This window comes from Pocillopora verrucosa, chromosome 4, assembly GCF_036669915.1.
Source record: "Pocillopora verrucosa isolate sample1 chromosome 4, ASM3666991v2, whole genome shotgun sequence".
Classification (NCBI taxonomy): Eukaryota; Metazoa; Cnidaria; class Anthozoa; order Scleractinia; family Pocilloporidae; genus Pocillopora; species Pocillopora verrucosa.
In genome coordinates, this window is record NC_089315.1 from 29,876,331 (window position 1) to 29,898,016 (window position 21,686).

General features: G+C 37.7%; 1 protein-coding gene and 1 non-coding gene across 4 annotated transcripts; both read left to right on the forward strand.

Annotated features, from left to right (window-relative positions):
- The first annotated feature begins 472 nt into the window (after nucleotides 1–472).
- LOC131779798 (uncharacterized) lies at nucleotides 473–9,097 on the forward strand. Its single transcript, XR_010717215.1, has 8 exons — nucleotides 473–551; nucleotides 1,031–1,147; nucleotides 2,686–3,554; nucleotides 3,846–4,325; nucleotides 4,647–4,729; nucleotides 5,220–6,917; nucleotides 7,529–7,883; nucleotides 8,239–9,097. It is a non-coding gene; the product is annotated as an uncharacterized protein (transcript).
- A 1,315-nt stretch (nucleotides 9,098–10,412) lies between these two features.
- LOC131779801 (dual specificity mitogen-activated protein kinase kinase 1-like) lies at nucleotides 10,413–21,686 on the forward strand. 3 transcript variants are annotated; one of them, XM_066165907.1, is made up of 7 exons: nucleotides 10,413–10,806; nucleotides 11,728–11,805; nucleotides 12,260–12,310; nucleotides 17,767–18,003; nucleotides 18,387–18,448; nucleotides 18,620–18,665; nucleotides 19,664–21,686. In XM_066165907.1, the coding sequence occupies exons 4-7, from the start codon at nucleotides 17,839–17,841 to the stop codon at nucleotides 19,739–19,741; spliced, it is 351 nt and encodes a 116-aa protein (XP_066022004.1). In that variant the 5' UTR covers nucleotides 10,413–10,806; nucleotides 11,728–11,805; nucleotides 12,260–12,310; nucleotides 17,767–17,838; the 3' UTR covers nucleotides 19,742–21,686. The 3 variants fall into 3 exon arrangements, with proteins under 3 accessions (XP_066022004.1, XP_066022003.1, XP_066022002.1); XM_066165906.1 differs by lacking the exons at nucleotides 10,413–10,806; nucleotides 11,728–11,805; nucleotides 12,260–12,310 and adding exons at nucleotides 15,209–15,448; nucleotides 15,855–17,163; XM_066165905.1 differs by lacking the exons at nucleotides 10,413–10,806; nucleotides 11,728–11,805; nucleotides 12,260–12,310 and adding exons at nucleotides 15,209–15,448; nucleotides 15,855–15,964.

Consider the following 21,686-nt stretch of genomic DNA (forward strand, 5'->3'; position numbering starts at 1 on the left):
CTGAGTAAAAATTCTTAATGGACATTTCAGTTTAAGAAATCGTTGACTATGAATGGTTTAGAAATGATAGGTTTGTACGGTTTTACTTAACAAATTGAGCGCACGGGATACATAGGTCAGTCTAATTCGAAGAGACATCACTGGGAATCCAGAGGCTCGTTCTTTCTCGATGTATGTCCAAACTATTGCCGACTGACAGAGCTGAATAACGTCTGCGCGGAAGAGACCGCGGAAAACGGATGTTGAGTCATTTGCATGTTTGATTTTCCATTCTATTGATTCGAGGCGTTGTTTCCCTTGCCACCTTCCTTTTACAGAACAACCCCCAGATAGGAAAATGTCTCGGACGACAACAAAATACCTCGGTTTTAAATGCCAGCTCCTTTTTTCCCGCAAATTTTGCGTGTGCTTGAGCCCGCGTTATTGACCGCATACCTGTGGCGTAGCTCTTCGTTATTCATCACTGCCTCTGCCGACTTCGATAATGAACGCCCGGTCTCGCAAACATCGCACGGATCGTGTTTAAAGGGGTGTTGTTCAGGACCGTTCAGGTACATTTAACTCCAGTTGAATAGTCTGTTTGTCTTATTGATACTTTAGTGACTTGAATTGTTAACCACAACCAACACTAAAACGATTTACAGCTACAGTAGCGAGGTACATGATTCGACTGGCTGATCAATTCATATAACAACATTTCTTTTTCAATCATGATGATGATGATGATGCAAAAATTGTATTTGTTTTAAAGGTTCCCGAAAATTACCGTGTGAAGTTATTTCCAGCTTACAAATTTTTATTCTGAAGTTTTTTAGTCCCGACTTGAAAATGACGCAGTGTTTTTCTTACAAAGTTTATTCCCCAAGATGTTTCTATGTCGGATTTAGTTACCATTACATGGAACTGATAATTTTTCTAATGTGGGTTGAGATTGTGCTTCGACGCGATTTTCAATAATTAAAGAAAAATGGGAAAGAAGAAAAGTCTGGAATAAACTATGATTTCTGACTTTTTTCTGTGTGGAATTCAGCACAATTTACTGGCCCCTTGACGCGTGACGGGAAGTGTGTTCGCTTTCAATACGGAGCCCACGAACTTTGTGTGGAAAACAACCAAGACAAATTTCCCAGTCTATGAGATGCTTAAGGTAGGTAACTTAGTTCAAGCGTTTCCGATAATTTTCTGTCGTATTAATGGAGAATTTTGTAAGATCGTGCTTTGGATCACGATTCGTGACAAAATAGATGGCATCAACTGTCAGATGTCTGACATTAGGTCACTGTTGAGGAGGGAAAAAAACCCCAATTCTAACAATGAAATAAAACAACATAACGCAATAAGGCAAATGTGAAGGTTTTGGCTCTCTATTTGTAATTTTGGCATCATCGAAAAACATCAGACTCGCTTTACAAGCACGCGTGAATTCGCTAGATTGGAAACATGAGATTTCGTAACTAAACCAAAACCTAGACTGCAAAACTTCGACTATCAAGTTTCGGAACTTTGTTTGTCGAAGTCACTTAAATTTCACAAATCGTCCCTTAACTAGCGCTCGAATTTCATCGCGGAACATCCTAATTCATAATATTATTTTCACTAACACTCACTGCTAGCTGTTAGAACGTACGTTATAATGTTGGGTAATTTACAACGATAAATGTTTGGGGAAAAAAAGTCCCCTTGCCAACGCGTGCATCCGTGCGGAACACTAAGACAATTACCCAAACGAGGTCTTTGCTCTTAGAAATATCTCACCTTATTGTCGAATTAAGTTGCTTGAATTAAATTCTTACGCAAAAACTGTGACAGAAGAACCAACCCCAATTTAATTTAAGCGTAAACATGACGTTTTCTAAGACCGGAAACTTAAAAACTTTTCATGTGACGTTGTGTTATTGAAGACTTTAATTCCAAAGTACTCTATTCAGAGGTCAAACATCAAGTTCGCAAAATTCACTTCGCCTATTTACTGTAGATAAGATCTCTGTTAAACAGCCACCTCTAATTGGCGGACGGGATAAACCTTAAGTCTTTCTAAATTTATCAGGACCTGAATATTAGGTTTCATCATGTGTGATCCACCACCATCAAACAATCACACCCACTTTTGAAATAGTACCCGAGAAAACGGAATGTTCTGGGAATAAACGTATTTATTCTATTGTGGTTACTTAAACTCTCGCCGATGACAAGCAGACACAGTGTTTGTTTCAAGGAGAAGCGAAACTCTAGTTTACAGACCATCTTTGCCTATTCGTATAGCTTATTTCATTTTGGGAAGACGATATAACTCGTGTTACTAAGATTACTGTCGAATCCAATTTTCAAAAAGTGTCAAGCTGATTTGCGTAATGCCTTTTTTAACACTCTTACGAAAATCAATCTCTATTTTTCCAGTAATTGTTTTCATTAGAGCTGAAAAGCCAGAATTAACGAGGATGTGGTAATTAAAGAGATTCTATTCATTAATTCATAAAAGAATTTAATTTTTTGTTTATCGATGTATAGTATGTTTTGGTCCTAATTTCGCCGTGGGGTGAAGCGAATTTCTTTTCTTACATTCTGTGAATTTCGGGAAAATGACTTAACGAAGGAAAAGGAAAAAGCCATACTACGACCCTTTCTCGATTGACACCAAATCGCAAATCAGAGAATATTGCAGGACCTTTTAAACTTTTCTTGCAGGAAGATTAGAACCGCTGATATGTAGTAACGACCCAAGTTCAGTGTTTTGTATGTAGAAGCGAAACCTCCTTCTTGCTGACGCACTAACGAAATGGCGACTGCTAACCAAGTGCTCAGTTCAACGAATGAAAACGAAAATTATCAGCGTCTTTCTCGACTGATTATACGTGCGGGTACCGAGTTATTGAGAGCACTGTTTGACTCCATTTACCCACCAAGAAGTCTTGCTCTTACCAACAAACTGAGTGATTCTACTACCAGGAAAAAGTTGCAGGACATTCTTCTCAAGCCTCAACGTGATCTTGTTTATCCAGCACCAGGATTGTTCGGAGAATCAAGAGACTTTGACATCAGCCTCCTTTCTCAACTACTAAAAACTCTTTGTCCGACGCAACTACCTCCTCTGGGCAGTGGATGGAATAATCCCCCAAGTACAGGTGATTTTAGCTTGACTGCAGACATCGTCAGAATTAAGTTTTACCGCAATGATATTATTCATAAGTTTCACAGCGGAGAGTTGAGTGATGCAGAATTTTGATCCCTCTGGGATGAAATCAAAATAGTCCTTTTACGTATAGCTTCCCATATCAGCGAAGAAACAAAACTTGAATGGGAAGAAGCAATCAACAGGCTGCGGCATGATCCCTTAACCCCAGAGGCTGCAAGGAATGTCGAGGAACTAAAGGAAATGTATCAGAAGGACAAAGACACAAAAGAAAGTCTTGCATCAGGGTTCGCTCGAGTGGAGAGGCAAATTCAAATTTCCTCTGAAGAAGGAAAGGAACGATTTGATAGAATAGAGAATGAATTTGAACAGCTTCGTGAAGTGATGAAAAATCGGGCTGGCTCCTCAGCGGCAGAAGGAGGAGGTCAGTTTATGGAAGAGATTGTTTTACTTTAAGAAATTCAGTGAATATTGAATTATATAGCCTACTTCGCCATTATAAGAGTAAGTTTCTGAAAAAAACTGTGCTGCTGTGTCGGTTGGAGAGTATAACAGGGCAATTTAGTATTAACAACTGCATGAGCTGATAACGTGAATTTGCCACCGTAAAGAGTTTCAAAGCTGACGTTTGGAGCGTTAGCCCTTCGTTAGAGAGAATGACGAAGTTGAAGTGATTACCATGATATTCTGACCAAAGTAATTCTTCTTATCACAGCTCCTCTTCGTATTACCATCGATGTCAGATCCATGACAAGCCGCAGCTCTCAAGAGGAAGCTCCAACGACGACGATATCCTCTCATGCGCAGCCAACTGCCTCAGCCGACGAACCTCCGGCAACTTTGACAATCACAGCTGATCGGTCCGTACAAAGAATAGTCTTGGAAATACGTCGACATTACGATTCATCAACAGGTGAGGAAAACGGATTTGTTCAACATCTGGAGGATGTTAACCAAGTCCTTATTGTGAATGTCAATCTCGGTAGCTTGGTGCTAACAGTCAAATGCAGCTCACTGGAAATTCTAGAACGACTCTGGCAAGATTACTCCAGTGGTCATCTCGGTAAAGTAGCTCAAGAATTCCTCGTGAACGAGAGAGTGCTGGAAGATCTTGGACTCGCTGAACTTAAACTCAGGATCGCTATTTCGGAGAAGGATTACCAGGAGGGTCGGAGGCACTTTGCTAAGTGTGCAGGTATAAAACTAATAGCCGCTTGTTTTTTTATTATTTTTTTGAAGATGATGTTCATTCTCTTTTACCACAGATTGCCAAGCGGTGAGGGAAGGGGATACTAGATTAGACTTCCACAGATAATTTTTTGGCGAGTTATTTAGTCACGTAATTATTGTTTGGTATAAACCTGAGTGAGATCAGGAGTGAAAATTCGGAGGCTACAGGACTTTGCTGTTTAGTGGGTGATGGGAATAAAGTTTATCAGGCCTTCGGTTTGTGGATCCCCATGGACGGAATTCTTACCTGATTCCATTTATTTCAGTCTTGTATTGTCTTTTCCAGGTTCTGATTACTCTGAGGAAACAGAAGGAGGAAAAAAGGAGATGGCAAGGAAGAGGAATACATACCTTCTCAGCACTTCACAGGTATTAAACAGTGTCTTTCATGAATCCATGAATAGCAGTAAAACCTGGGTCACATTGCATTGAAGGAATGCGTGCTCAACAACGAAAAAGAATAACTCACGAAATTAGACGATGCTGGTGGGTAAGGAGGAAAGTCTCCTTAAAATATCTTTAGGCGGAGAACATGCTGCAAACGCAAGGATTACACATAAAATTATTTAACTTGTAGCTATGGGTTCTGTTTTTGATGTTATTAAGGAGGAATAACGAGAATTTGTTTTGAAAGAATAGGAAGACAGCGTGAGTAGCTGTTGCTTTAATAAATGATATAACGTTTCAGCTGGTTTCTGGTCTCAGGTGAAACACCAAAACCAGTTAAGGAAACTGTAGCAGGTATTTTCTCCTTCTAATGCTGTTTCTTCTATCCACCATTTTCTGTTTATGGAAATTGTGGCATGTATCTGTGAGGTTTAACTTATCTTCCACTGTAATATTTTACATTGACTTACAGGAATCTATAGAAAATTGTCTCTTCTCCCCCGAACGGTACCACATTTCGTCAATCGCGAAACAGAATGCAACAAAATCAGAGAATACCTTTCTCCACTGCACGATTGCAGATGCCTTCTCATACATGGTGCCACTGGCATAGGGAAGACGACCGTGGCGACGAAAGTGGCAAACGACATACGGAATTCTGACAGACGTACCGTGGTGATCTACGTCAACTGTAGAAACATAAAACTTTCCCAGGATTTTGCTGAGAAGGCTCTTCAGCAAGTATATCACCTACCTGTGGAGAATTCAATACCTGAACTGAAACATCGCTTGAAAAGCCAACATTTCTTCACCATTTTACTACTGGATAATTTTGAATTTATACTTCATTTGGATGACAAAATGCAGCTTCCCGAAAGTGAATTGTCACTCCAGCGGATGAACCCATCTGAGGAAGGATCGAGAATTAAGAATCTAATCAATGAAATTTTAATGGTGACAGACAACATCAAACTTCTCCTCACCTCTTCAGAGACAGTTTGTTTTCCGGAAGCAGGTCAAGAAATGGTTCATCTGTCGCCTTTTAAGCCAGAAGAAACCGTTGAGCTTTTGAAAATGGTGTGGAAGAATAGGCCAGTCAATGCAACCCAAGCACATGACTTTTCAGAGATTTTCAGCGGTATTCCCTTGGTCCTTTACACCCTGGCCTCCTCCCACAGTGACCTGCCAAGTCTCTTGGAAGCGATGAGGTGTTCTTCGCCTGCAGGAAAACCCAAGATCTTGACAAAGATTCAAACGATATCAGAGGATATGAAGATCAACATTTTTATCGATCATTGCTTCGAGAGGCTTTATTTGATAGAAAAGGGTGTCCTTATCAGATTTGCATTACTCAGAGGGCGTTTTTCTCTGTCTGAAGCAGTGAAAATATTTCAATCAGAGGAGATGAGTGCGTCTCAACTCAGACGATGTGGACTGGAACTGTCCCGGCGATCACTTTTAGAAGAACACATTATTGGGGATGAATGCTCCTATACCCTCCTTCGAGTGATTGGTGATTATTGTGAAACTAAGGCAATGGAGCAGGAGTTTCGTGAAGTGATCCTAGATGCTAAGAGGATGTTTATCCGCCATTTTTTAACCCTTCTGGAAGATATCTTTGAAATGTTCCTGGACCAGTACGCGTCAGAAGCTATTGCAGCCTTTCAGAAAGATGAAGCAAATGTCATGCGGCTCGTCGAGTGGTGCAGAAATGGTAAAATGGATGAAGAACAAACAAGAAGGTGCATTGATGTTTTCAACAGCGTGACGGAGCTACTGGCGAAGATGATGGGAAAGGCCAAATTTGAATATGCCTTCAAATCTCTAAGAAAGAGGTGCAAAGAGATGAAAGATCAGACGAGACTCAGTGCTTGCCTCACATCCTTGGGGCTGAAAGAAGTATTCAGCTGTTCTTGTCCTCCAATTGGTCCGTGTGTTTTACACGCTGAAATAGCCAAAGAATACTTCACGAAGGCTGACGGAATCCAACGTAATCTTGGAGTTAAAAAAGGGAACAGCCGAGCTCAGTGCCTTGCCAAACTTGGTCGATGTCTCGCCACAGAAGGCTTTTTTGAGGAGGCAAAAGAAAAAGTTCAACAGGCAATCAGAATTCGATCGGAAGGACAGGATGACAACGTTATGCTCGGTGCAACGTATAATGATCTGGGAGGTAGGTGCACAAAATGATTAGGTACCAAATTAATTTGCGAGCGCATTGATCATATATTTTCCAAGGCAGTTTGTGGGATCGTATTTTAAGGTTATTTTGAGCATTTGCTTACGTATGAATCTTCAAAATCGATGAATAAAGAGTCACAATTGAAAACGCAGTACAGATTGTGGCCTGTGCTCTGAGTGAAAAAAGCAAGAGAAGCATCCTAATCCTCCATTATGATTTTAGCCTCTCATTAGTCAAGATTCAGCTTAATAGCCGTCATTCATTTAGTCTGGCCCTTGACAGGATCCTTAGAACACCGAGAAGGTGCAAAACTCTGAAATATATCGAAAAGTGTCCTTATAATGTTTGTAATCAACCACTAGATGCTATCTAGTGGTTGATTATAAACATTATAAGGAACGAAATCCTTCACATGAATTCTAATGCATAATACTTTAAAGGGGTCACGGCTACTTCAAAAATCCTTTCTTTAAGACAACAAAAATCACTTTTACTACCCTTCTTAATTATCTTCATGGTCAGCCGAAAATGACTAAATTGGAATTATTGTATCTTTGGAATTATTTGCAAATTCAATGATGAAACTCTAATTCCCTCGGTAGTGATCCTTTCGCTCAAGGGAAATCATGAGCAGGCAATCAAGGTCAGAGAAAAAAAGACGCTACCCATTTACAGAAAAACACTGGGTAAACATCCTTTCACTGCGACCATCCTCAACAGTCTGTCAAACAATTATTTTGCCCTGGGAAAGTACAACACTGCCGAACGATATTCGGAAGAAGCGTTGAAGATTCGGCTCGAGTTACTGAAGGACCATCGAAACACCGCTAAGTCGCTTTTTGACCTTGCGATGGTTCATAAAATGAAGGAAGAATTCGAAGCAGCCAAGAATTGTCTTGAAAGATGCGAGGCCATGCAAAAGAAAATATTGGATGAGGAAAACAACGATCTTACAAGGTAAATAACTGTCTATCACTATAAATTTTGCGTTTCATTAGGGATCCTTTAGGCATGCAGGTGTTGATGAATTAAACATTAACACCTTCATCCACCTCCTTAATTCTTCAACTACTAAGATCTCATTATTAATTCTCCTCTCTGGCGGCTTCATATTTCCTTGTAGATTAGTTACAAGAATTTGGTGTTAGATCAAAATAACTTTTACCTGATAAGTTTGAATATTCTCATTACCTGTTTGCTGGACAATGTGTGGATATTATTGGGAGAAGTTACATGTTAATCACTTCGGGGAGTTAAAGGGTTAAGCGTTAAATTTTCCGAGTTTTTGGTTGATGTGCCTTTCCTCGCACAGGACCAGGAAAGAGTTGGAAGAAGTAATGAGGCATCTATTGGGAGCCATGCAAGGGAACTCCTAAAATCCGGTACCAAACTCTGACAGAGAATCTCTTGATGTGAACCGTGTAATCTTGTCCAGTTCTGAGTGTCTTCAAGTGTAACAAGGCAGTACTACCTAGAAGTTCCGCAAGAATGATGATACAGCCACTTCTACGTGGGTTTCCTCTTAAGCAATCGTCTTAGTTTAAAATGTAGGTAGTTATGGAACATTCTTTCTCCGTCACTGACATCTCCATTTTTGTCGAATTTGAGTCTGTTATGATCATGCATCAGTCACATAAAACATTCAGTCATTAACTGAATCAGACTTGAAAACAAGAGCTGAAAATTTAAATGATGGTTGCTATCATTATTATAGTGAACGTCCTAGGTCAAGTTTCACTTCACTGGACCGTTTTAGTTTCTTCATAATGGTGTAAATAGGTGTGGTTTAAAGAAAGTGCCGTTGTTCTGGACAAGTGAGTTTGGCTATTTCCAGAGATCCTAGCCGGGAATATTCTTTCTAGGCGTAGTCCTTTCAGTTAAGTGCTAACGATTGTATATATGTATAGATATTTAGAAACTTTTCGGCTTGTTCTTTACTGATTCAATTCAATTTAGAATAGGTGGTATTTCACTAAAAAAGAAACAGTAATCGCAATTGATGGAGGGTAGCCTATCCAAGACATTCAAGGAATTTTAGATATCTTGCCCGTGTAACGTGTAAGTGTTTTACTGACTTTATAATAATGAGAATGGTAACGGTTAAGTATTGCTAACTTTTATTATACCCCATTAGTTTGAGTTAAGAACATTAAAACAACATTTGTGATGTTGCTGACAGCTTTTAAATTCCTTGTTAAATTTTAAATAGATTAAAAAACTGAAATAATCCAACAAGGTCAGTAAAACGCCTCAAAAAGACAAGGTTTCTGATAAATAAGTAATTGTTGGTTGACATCATATAATCATGAGGCTCGATTCGATAGTTTCTACCACTGACACGAACGTCCGAAAGGACTCCATCATCCTCGTTCCCAGAAAGGTACAGCAAGACGGAAATTTCGTCTTCAAACGCGAAGCAAGGGCTTTGAAAGAGGACATGGGCGCTGTGTGATTTCCTCCGAACTTCGTGTTCAGTTAAACCTATCGGCAAATCATGATCCATACCTGTAAAACCCGTCAGACTTGTTTCATACAATTAAACAACAGTGTAAAATGAACTGATCCAGATGTCCAACCACTTCAGTAATAACATCAAAAACAGAACCCAGAGTTACAAGTTTTCTGTGTGATTCTTTTCATTACAGCATGTTCGCCACCTAAAGTTATTTTAAGGTGACTTTCCTCCTTAACCACCAGCATCATTTGATTTCGTGAGTTTTTCTTTTTCTTCGCTGAGCATGCGTTCTTCCACCTCTTTTATGGTTCTGTTCGAAGAGATCATTAGATATAAGAGGTTCATTAAAAGATTTTGTGAATAGCTCAAGATTTCAGACTGAACTCGAGGCAACTGCTTCATCTTGCCCAAACTTATCCCGGTTTCGTTTGCGATAATTAGCCAAGAGTAACTTACACTTACTGGATAGCATGTTGGTCTATCGGTTTCTCACCGTCAGTCATCCTCATTGTCATTATATTCATCGTCATCGTCATTGTCGTCATCGTCATTGTCGTCATCGATGACGATACCTTCGTTATCGATATGATTGTTATTGTCATTATCATAACCTCGGGCCTCTCGATTCGGAATCGAGGCGTTAACCATATTTGACCATGATGCCTCTTACAGCTGGAATTTGCAAGAATGAAACCTAGAGGCAGTGTTGAGGAAATTTGCAACATTTCACGAGACCAAAGACATAATAATTTTGTTTACAGAAGGTAAGATCTTTACTGTTTTATGTTCGCTCACACTGGACGTGAACAACGCAAAAAGGTTTAGGGTTAGGTTGTTAGCTGTAAGGTCTTAAAATCGGAAGCAAGTAAATTCAATTTCCTTTGTTTTTAGCAGACTTGTTTCACACAAAAATGTTTCCTACGCTAGATAAGGACGCGGCCTGTCTTGGTACCAATAGAAATGAGAACAAGTACGTCTCTTGACAAGCCCTGACGCATCTTACAGGGTTACCGTGTAAACTAACCCTTCAAGCTCGCTGATCATGGTAGTGTCATCCAGAACCCTTTGCATGCTTTCACACTCTCTCAGGTAAGCTTTGACATCCTTGAATTCTTCCCTATTTTTGAGAACCATCCCAAGATCAAACAGTACGACATCCTCGAGACGTTGAACAAATGTGTTTTCCTTAGCTGTTGATAGATCGTAATGTCGACGTATTTCCAAGACTATTCTTTGTATAGGCTGATGAGCTGTGATTGTCAAAGTCGCTGGAGGTTCGTCGGCTGAAGCAGTTGGCTGCGGATGAAAGGATTTCGTCGTCGTTGGAGCTTCCTCTCGAGAGCTGTGGCTTGTCATGGATCTGACTTCGATGATAATACGAAGAGGAGCTGTGATAAGAAGAATTACTTAGGTCACAATATCATGGTAATCACTTCAACTTCGTCATTCTCTCCGACAAAGGGCTAGCGCTCCAAACGTCAGCTTCGAAACTCTTTACGGTGGCCAATTTACGTTATCAACTCAGTTGATAAGACTAAATTACCCTGTTGTACTCTCCAACCGACACGGCAGCACAGTTTTTTCTTCAAAAACTTACCCTTATAATGGCGGAGTAGGCTATATAACTCAATATTCACTGAATTTCTTAAAGTAAAACAGTCTCTTCCTTAAACCGACCTCCTCCTTCTGCCGATGAAGAGCCAGCCCGATTTGTCACCAATTCGCGAAGCTGTTCAATTTGATTCCCCAGGTCTTGAATTTGCCCCTCCACTCGAGCGAACCCTGATGCAAGACTTTCTTTTGTGATGTCTTTCTGATACATTTCCTGTAGTTCCTCGGCATTTCTCGCAGCCTCTGGGGTTAAGGGATCATGCCGCAGCCTGTTGATTGCTTCTTCCCATTCAAGTTTTGTTTCTGCGCTGATATGGGAAGCTATACGTAAAAGGACTATTTTTATTTCATCCCAGAGTGAACAAAATTCTGCATCACTCGACTCTCCGCTGTGAAACTTATGAATAATATCATTGCAGTAAAACTTAATTCTGACGATGTCTGCAGTCGAGCTAAAATCACCTGTGCTTGGGGGACAATCCCATCCGCTGCCCAGAGGAGGTAGTTGCGTCGGACAAAGAGTTTTTAATAGTAGAGAAAGGAGGCTGATGTCAAAGTCTCTTGATTCTCTAAACAATCCTGGTGCTGTATAAACAAGATCACGTTGAGGCTTGAGAAGAACGTAGCGCAACTTTTGCCTGGTGGCAGACCCACTGAGTTTGTTGCCAATGTTTTTCTCTTGGAAGTGAAAGTGTTAATGAGGTGAAATAATTATCTTATTGATTTCGTATTCAGGATGGTGGCTCCCTGGATCAAATATTGAAAGAGGCTGATCTAGTACATGAGGATATTTTGTGAGTTATCACAATTGCGGTAAGAACTAGTTTATATTTTACATATATTATGTAGAGCAGATAGTAGGACAATTACCCATGTGTAGTCCAGGATTAATGTACACAGTATTACCTCAAGGATAAGAAAAACCTTGAATTTTGAGGAAGGGGAATTTTACGTCCAAAACTATGCTGCAGCCATCAAGGCTGAAAAAAGAAAAGAAAGATGTAAAATCCAGCTTTATTTATGGGATTGGATTCAAATTTAGGTTGTCTTGCACTGTGCAGAGAGAGCAAGGAAAACCACATGCTCAAAATGTAATCTTCCTTTCTGTGGAATGTTAGACATGTTTCTCTCTATGTATTGTATTTGTCTGGCTATTAATTTCTGTTCAAACAAGACTTTGCATATGCAGGGCTCCAAGATCAATTTTTGGGTTGTGAAATATGTTTCTTACCCAGGTGTCAGTTGTATGAAAACTGTTCTCTTACAGGTTTTAAAGGTTTAAGCTACCTTAGAGATAACCACAATATTATACACAGAGGTAGGTATTATAACCATGGTAAATTGTTATTGGTACAAAATTGCTTGTTCCATCCAGAAGGCAACATCCTCTTACTAATGAGTGTTGCAGTGTACATCTATTTAATAATATTATTAATGCAGTGTACATCTATTAAACAATAATATATAGATTTAGCTAATAATATAATTATGTAAGATAAGTGAATGATTAACATTTGATTGTTTTTGTTACCAGTACTACTTAATTAAGAGTGCAATGGATTTATTACCATACTGCAAGTTTTTTTCAGTGATGAGGTTGAATGATTATGCTTTACTACTTGTGAGCAGGATTGTTTGATGCTTCTACTACATTCAGTCAAACCTGTATTAAGCAGCACCATATAAAAGCAGTCACCCTGTATTAAGCTGTTGGTAGTTTAAGTCCCAAAATCTTTTCCCATGAATTGCTGTAATTTTCACCTCAAGCATGAAATACAGACAGGCCCAACAGCCTATTTGAACAGTCACTTAAAGCAGAGCCACACAAATAAAACTCAGAGTAACCTTTCAAGTCATTTCATTCATTCTGTGTTTATCTTCCAAAATCAATGTTAGCACCTTAAGTTAAAATGTCCAAAGGGTATTGAAAATTATCTTTCTTCTTTGGATTGTTAGGAAAATATTATGTGCGAACATCATGCAAGTCATTTGCTGGTCACCTTTATTGAACAGTCACCTCAGCATTCCCCATGGGTGACCACTTAATACAAATTGGACTGTAGATTGCAATGGGCAACCATCCAACTCATATCTTGACAAAGATGTGAATCAAAGCAGTTGAAATATTGCATGCCTTCCATGATAGCTTTCCCTTCATTATTGATAGTGACCTAAAGTTGTGAGCCATCGATTAAATAAATTTATTTATCATTTGTACACCCTTGCCAACTGAATTCCTGGTTTTCTGGGAATTCCTAGGAATTCTCAAAAATTCCCAATTATGCAAATAACCCTTGCAAACTGAATTTTTCAGTTTTCTGGGAATTCCTAGGAATTCCTAGGAATTCTCAAGAATTCCCAACTATGCAAATAAGCTCTGATTTAAAAAGCTTGGAATTACTGGGAGTTTCTGGGAAAGGAAGACTCCAGTTTTGTGAGGACTTGGAATTCCTAGGAATTCTCAGCTATACAAACTACCTATAATTTAAGAAGGGTGGAATTCTTAGGAATTTCTGGGAATTTAATTTGAGGCAATTTAAATACCCTGAGGTCCACATAAATTCTAAGAAATTTTCAATAGCTTGAATGTGAAGGTTTTAAGAAAAAGAGTAATTTCAGAGGCTTAAAACTTTGGCTCAATAAAAGGTATGCTATACAAAATTTACCAAGAGATATACATACATGTATATGTTTATAACTTAAAGATCATGAAATTTATTATTCAAACTAAGTTTTAGTAAATCTCTACATTAATATGGATTTTCTCATGAACCAGTAGTCAATTATGTTAAATGGAATAGTCAATTATGTTAAATGGAATTGTCAATTAACCCAATGTACTCATATCACAGATTTGCTTTCTAACCTCAAAGGATTCTTGGATTCCATGATCATAAAATATCTTTATTGTGATGCAAAATGTCTCATGTTCACTGATGTGCCAAAATCATCAAACATTCATTAGCTGTTTCTTGGTACACAACTTCCACAATAATTACATTGTTATCTACACTTAAAGAACTTTGTTAGTTATGAACTTAAGTTACTTCCCTAACCTACATTACTGGTTGCCTTAGTTAAAAAACCTTGGAACAGTCAAGCTCAGTTGCCTCAAACACTGTCAGAGACTTTTTGCTGACATTTTTATTTTTTGTTGACATTATTTTTTTCTTTCTTCATGATTGTTGTTGCTGTTTTTTTTTTCAGTTTTTTGCTCTGTTTTTGTGACTGATTGCTGTAATCTGTTTTGCTGATTTTATTCTTGCAAAACATTTTTCTAAGAGTTCCAATACTTGTGGATCATCCACACACTTTGCAAACATTTGGCATGCAGACAAGACAGAGGTAGTCAATGTTCCCTTTGAGAAAAAACACCTTTTAAATGACGTCTTCAGTTTACTTTATTTGAAACTCTGATCTGAAAATATTTTTAAAACAAGACTTGTTAGTAGCGAGAAGTACAAACCAAGTTTCCTTTCATAACTAAATGTCTTATATGTCACCATCACTGGATCTCCCAAAAAATATTACATCTTTTTATTTTTGGTGCAAAATACAAGTCCTTCTTTATATACAAATGAAAAGTGCAAGTCACACTTCAATGATAACAGTTCTAAAGTTTACTTGTTGTTCTTCTCTGTCTGTCAGCTATCAACAAAATTGTTTTATACTTTGGACAGTGCACAACTATTTGTGGACCAGAGTTCCAACGCGTCTCTGTAATCGCATATAGCTACATCTGTCCCTTGTACAAATGTTTCTCCTTTGTAAGACGCACTGGGATCATCTATGTATCTCTTATACTTCCTAATGTGGTATCCTTCTTTTATAAATATGAGGGTAAAAGACGATTTGTAATCGCATTCAAAATTGTGATTGGCTTGTGTTATTTCTCACCTTTGCCATGAACACAGCTCAAGTGAGTTTCGAGTCTTTGTTTCCTCGACAACTTTCTGCCACAAATCGTGCATTTGTAGTGCAATCCATTCTTGTCGATTATTTCTACATAGAGTGAGCTCACATCATTATTTATATCACCAAGGTATCTATCGTCTAGAAGCAGAGAACCGGTCGGAGAAGTCAGAACAAAGTTGTGCACTTTAATTAACACTGCAATCGGCAAGCCAGCGGATTCACTTTGCTAGCCAATGACAAGTCCTAAAAGATCCACGTGATCATGCCCGTGTCGGAAACAAAGAAGACTCCATTTGGCGCTCATCTTTGAATGTACTTTTCATCGGTTGATCACTTTTCTCAACTGTTTCGCTTAATATAACATTTGTAAAGATAGGTTTTATTGTGGTTCAATGGGAAAACGCGAACAGCGTGAGTGTTGTAAAAGAAAAGAAAATCGTTGGCGCCGTGGAGTTAAAAGAAGGGACAACAGTTGACATACTGACTGGTACAAATAATGGTCGAGTGGCCATCTGTAAAGCTACGATTTGGAAAGTTCGTGGTGAGTAAACATTACGATATTCGTAACTTGAATAATTCTGAGAATCGAATCGGTCACTTGCATGCCGCAGTTTCTTAAGCTTATGCTTTACAATGAAATAAATCTATCAGTAAGGTTTCAAGATTCCTTTAGTCACGTTTGGGAACACTCAAGATTCATAATAGGAACTGTTATTAAACAAACCTTATTACATAAAGAAGCCCTCCTTGGTAAAAACAAAATATTTTATTCAGCCCTCTTTTAATAAAATCTATGGGAGAGATGTACTAACTCCAATATAAAAGTAATTCAATATAAAAGAGATTTCTCAATTTGAGAATCCAATGAATGCCCTTTTCCTTATAGATATCTTAAAGACCTGGTCTGAGCTTTAAATATATATATAGATTTTTTTTTTCAAATTCAGATGTTATGAAATCCGGATACAAAATGGTCAAGCTTCTTGTAGACAACCTCATTCAAGGCCAACTCACTGTGAGCCCAAGGAAAAAAATACAAACAGCAGCTAAGTTTGCAGTTTAGGATAACTTCATTCTAATATATTGTTACAGTTACAACAGGATTTTAATTAAAAAATCAATTTTATTTTACTGTAATTAACACCTTCACTCCCAAGAGTGCTTGGTTTTCAAATATAATTTAAGATATTGTATTTTATGGAAAAGAATCAACAGATTTTATTCACAATTTGTGTCAAACCAAATTTAATGATTGATTAGGACTATATTATATGAATAGCTGTAATTGAGGATTAAACCGTATGAAGTTTTCAAGAAAAGAAAAATAAATCAAATTCCATCCTAATATTACAACATGTTGATATTAATAATTAATCAAAAATATTTTACATGTAAACCTTAATGAAGCTTGTAAATAAATTTCATTAAATACTTGAATTTTAGCTGGGTTTTTTTAATTTAAAGTATTTATTTTATATCATTAGCCTCAAATTTTTACTTAAAATTCCCAGTAATTCTTAAACATTCCTAGAAATTCCTAGGAATTTTTTAAATTTACAGCTTTTCAGGGAAAGTCATTGGTGCTCTGAGTGGCTATAGACTTGGAGTTTCTGGGAATTTCTGGGAATTTCTAGGAATTTCTAGGTTTTTAGAACCAGAGTTGTTATGGTTGGGAATTCCCAGTCTGAATTTACCATGAAAATTCACAAAAATCCATTTTGCAAGGGCAACTAGATAGTTTTGCATACCTGTGAGCTCTCTCCATCCACATCACAATCTCTTACTAACTGTAACATTTATGGTTGTCAGTGAGTTGTGAAGTAGAGGGAAAAAACAGTAAAGTAGATGGCAAATTTCATGATTACCAGCTCTTATTGAAACTTCTGAACATGTGCGATTGCTGCCTCTAAAAGCTGAAATCATTGGAATGTATGAAGCCCAATTTTTTAACATTATTTACCTAGTATGATTTACCTATCATAGTGGAACCATATTTTTGCCTCCTAACAAATTTAGGCATGTCTTGTCAAATTTAATAGTGTAATCCGGTAAAATTGTGGAATACTCCAACTTCATAAACTTGCTCAAAGTAGTGTGATCATCACAACAAGTGTTCCTTTTTGTTAATCAGATGTGAAGCCCTCAAATATTTTAGTAAACTCCCGCAGTGAAATCAAGCTCTGTGACTTAATAGTCAGTAGACAGTTCATTGACTCAATGGCAAATTCTTTTGTTGGCACACGATCTTACATGTTGGTAAGGAGAATATGTTGATAAGTTAAGTAAGTGAATGGTAGTTTTGGTATTATGTACTAAAAGAAATTACATGTTTCTAACCTTTATACCTCCTTGGAATGACCAATGAGTAATTTTTCCTTACCATATCAATAGCATTTCAACCAAAGAGGTGACAAGGAGAGAGAAAATATCAGCTGGGGATATTGTTTAATTCAAGGCCAAATTCTCATAGCTAGAATTATGAGTAGCAGACTGTTAGGTGAATGGACAGTGAGATTTTGGGAGTGAAAGGGTTAAAATGTAACAGTTTAAATCCAACATGGAAGCTAAGAAAACAAGAAAACAATCCACAGACAAGTTAAACTGAGGAGGAAAATGTGTGATAAGGAAGGCTTAAAGATATTTCTGATACTTGAAAGGAGATACATGGTACATGTATGTCATTCATAGTTTGAGTAAGTTCTGTAACCTAGAAAATTTCCTTTTAATCAAATAAACCTTAGAGATTATTTTGTCCAAGTGCATGAACTCTGAAAAGTAAGAACAAGCCATGAAAAGAGAACTTAAGATACAGAAGATTCACCTTATTTGCAATTAATCTTTGACATTTTAAATTCTCAGCCTGAAAGACTTCAAGGAGCTAACTACACAGTTCAATCCGACATTTGGAGTTTTGGATTATCATTGATTGAGATGGCAATTGGAAGGTATCCAATCCCACCACCTGAAGAAAACCAAAAAAGCACAAGTCCATCACATCTAAAGAGAATACCTCCAGGAACAAGGCCACCCAGTGGTGTGAGCAATGATGCAAGGCCAATGGCGATATTTGAATTACTGGACTATATTGTGAATGAGGTGATGCCAAAAGTCTTAACAGTAAACTGATGAAAGTTGTGTGAATCAATTTTTAAGGAATTTATCTTGCGAGTTAGTTAGAGGATGTGCATAAAATTTGTGTAAACAGAGTAAGCAAGTTGAATTGCTTTTCTTCCCTCCATTGTTCTGACTAACCAAATGTTTGAGTAACATATTGGTTGATCAGTTTAATCTCCTAATAATATCTTTGGAGAAGTGTGCATTTCTGTGTTGATGTAAAGTTTGTAGCAAGTTCAGGATTGCTGCATTGTGTAATCATCTCCTTTACTGCTGGGAAAATCTTTGTAGAAACTATGGTATATTATTGAAGAATGGTATATTATTGTCACTGAAGTTATACATTTTTGTTCTTTATTGGATAGCCTCCTCCCCTGCTACCACCAGAGCAATTTTCAGAAGAGTTTTGTGAGTTTGTCAACAAATGGTAGGCAATGTTTCCCACATTCTTCCATATGATGGTTATGAATGATAGTTATTGTCAAACTTGGACATAGATGTTTAGGGGAGTAAGTTGTGGTATATCCAGATGCACTGGAGATCAGGACATTCTAGAAAACAGCTAAATCTCACAGTAATCTATTTCAATCTGTTTCAGTCTTGTTAAGAATCCTTCAGAAAGAGCTAACCTCAAAGTGTTAATGGTAAGTTCTGTAAAATTTATCATACGAGTTGTAGTGGTTTATCTGAGTAAGTTGTCTGTTGGCTGGGGTCAGTGTTTTTCATGCATTGTACACACACAACATTGATGCTATGGAAAACATTTATTTTAAAATAAACTTGGAACTTTTCTTAGGGATTTTACAATAGCATCATGATTTTACCTTTTGAAATGGCAGCAAATCTCACCTTCAGTATGGCATGTAAAGGCAGCATTGAGTTCCAAACAGAAAAGTGAATAATTCATGGCCTGTATGAGGGGTAACAGGTGATGGGTGAGCATCCCATCCAGAGATTGGGCTTATAAGGCAGATTTGTGGTTACACAATTTTACTGTAGAACATTTTGCCAAAGAGGGGAACAGGCTAGAAGCAAACTTCCCCCCTCTACATTTGAAACTCTGCTGGGTCTTTCATCTAACCAGTTACTTTGCCCAAATATGAAACTGAAGGACTTAACCCTTTATGCCCCAAAATCAGTATACACTTTCTCCATGGTGCTCTCTATACATTTCCTATAGTACTGAGAAAATTTATTTAACAATCAAGAACCTCTCAAGTTGGTTATTATTTCTTTTATCATCATGACCTTACTGTTTGCCTCAAGAGTGATACAGTGGAGTGAAACTGGATGCTAGTCACTCTTAGAGATTAAAGGGTTAAGGCTACTTTATTTTTAAAAAGGTGGAAAACCAAAAGTGTCACTAATAGCCCCATCCAGAAATTTATGTGTTATACTTTTTACCAGTACTGTTTATGAGATTAGCTGTAAGTTGGACAAAGGTAGTTTTCTTTTTGACTCTGGTGCTGGTGAGATATTTGGTGGTTGAGTGATGTGTTATTTTGTTCATGTTGAGTGGAGTCTACATTGGTTTTAAAATGGGACTGATTTCCAGAATAAAAGAGGGTTGCCTCAAAGCAAAATCATCTAGTTGAAAAAGCCTTAAAGACCACTGCTCTTTTACTCTGTCTTATTCTTCCAGGATCATGTCTTCATCAAGATATCTGAGTCAAAAAAGGTGGATTTTGCTGGCTGGGTTTGTTCAGTTGCTGGTCTATAGCGAGTGACTGGTTGCAATGCTTACTGATGAAAATGAAATGAATTGGAGTATTGGCACAGAACAAGCTTAGTACTCTTATTTAACTTGCATCAAGAAAATGACGGAATACATGAAAAGGTCTTAGATGCATTGGAATCTATTAATTGTGGTGTGTATTGGATTCAGAGCAGCGAAAAACTGCCTTGGTTTGGGAGGGAATGTAAACAAGTTGCAGCCTCTTGGAGATGCAAACAATTATCAGAGTTGTTCAGGTATAGAGATTTCCACTACCCTGTAACTGGACGCCTTTGCATTGCAACAGTGCTGTTTACCAGGGAGTGCTGAGGAACTAAATGAAGATCTCAAAATCCTAGATAAGGCAATGATAGGATGGGACCAAGAGGGGTGGAGTTGGGCTAGGTGTTACATGTCCCCAGTCACCCCATCCTATCAGTCATAACTCTAGTTGCATGAAAAATAAGTGGATTTCTTTCTAATAATGTGATTATTGTATATTATTAGCTTTTTGGTGTATGCTGTAATTTCTTACTTTAGTTTTATTGAGGTACTATTCAAGGGTCACATTTAAATTGTTAAAAAAAAAGGATGTAAAATCCTAATTGTAACCTCCTCCCTTAAGAGGTATTCCTTGATAGGCGTTCTCATTTGTAAGTACACCTACGTTCTTACCCCCTTAGTCTACATGCTCCCTCAATTAGATCACATTTGCACAATAGTTACAACAAGTCGAGAATGGAGCAAGATTTTTCATCAAATTCTTCTCACCCAGTTCTCCAAAATGTGCAGAGCTGTGATTAACTATGTGAAGAACTGAGAAGGAATTCTCAATTTTTTTCCTATTTTCTTTCTATTTTTTTTTTTTTTAATTACAGATTTCTTTAATTTGGCCAGATTGAAAAGGTTGATTGATTTTTCCCTCACTCAAGTCTTACAGTGGAAAAATTACTCCCTAGAAGTGAGCTTACTTAAAAGGCGCTGAAATATTGTATAAGCTCGGAGATAATTAAAAAGGATGTTACAAGAATGACTGTCGTAGGAATCAGATATGACAGTTGCTGTACTAAATCATAAATTACTTTTTTTTTTTTGCATCATCGTGGAGGACATAATAGTCGTCACATAATAGGGAGACTTCTCAGAAACATAGCTATTGGTACAAATGCATGCACATGCAGAGTTCCAATCTACACCTGACTCTTTTCAAAGAGGTTGGGAAGAAGTGCTCGAGTCCCATGTTCTTGAGAGAACAGGGGCCTGTTTCTGGAGAGAGGAAGTCTCTTTATGACCCCGAAAAAGCAGTTCTTTTATTTCTGTCTTTCGTTCAATTTGACAGTTTTGAAAAGCAAACGGGAAATTTCTGGATAGGAAACAAAATGAAATGTTTAAATCTTTTTTAGCTAAAGCCTTGACTGTTTTCCTTACATTTGGATTTCAAGATATTACTTTGGGTCTGTATAATTACCTTTCCACGTGACGTCAACATTCTGTGATGGAGCACTTTAATGAGAGCATTTGGTGGTTTAGTCAACTGTAGATACATTGAGTTTGCATGCTTCGGTAAATATGAGATACAAATGTAACTCCCTGTAAACGAGGAGACATTATAACTATTGACATTTCTTAAATTTTTGTTTATTCTGACGTCTTTATATGCATTTGTTGGACTTTTTTATTGCTTATTCTGAACCTAATCAATTTAATTTTACATTGTCACAATTTCGAATGTCTAAACTTACCAATTTGCGACCTTGCCCCAAAATATAGCCAAGATCATGGGCAATGGTGTCTGTGATTTAGGTTATCATTTTATGTTGTTCATTATTAGTTCTCAAGTTCAAAACTGCAGAAGATATTCTTTAGAGAGCCAAACTTCAGGGGACAATCAATGATGTTTTTTCTACAGAAATGAAAACTCGAGGACAGTGTGGAGTTATTTCTCGTTTAA

Coding starts and splice junctions, on each gene's coding strand:
- LOC131779801 (XM_066165905.1), top strand. CDS start 15,860: ATGAAATCCGGATACAAAATGGTCAAGCTTCTTGTAGACAACCTCATT. Junction 15,965..17,766: donor AAACAGCAGCTAAGTTTGCA/GTTTAGGATAAC, acceptor TTAAATTCTCAG/CCTGAAAGACTTCAAGGAGC. Junction 18,004..18,386: donor TGGACTATATTGTGAATGAG/GTGATGCCAAAA, acceptor TTTATTGGATAG/CCTCCTCCCCTGCTACCACC.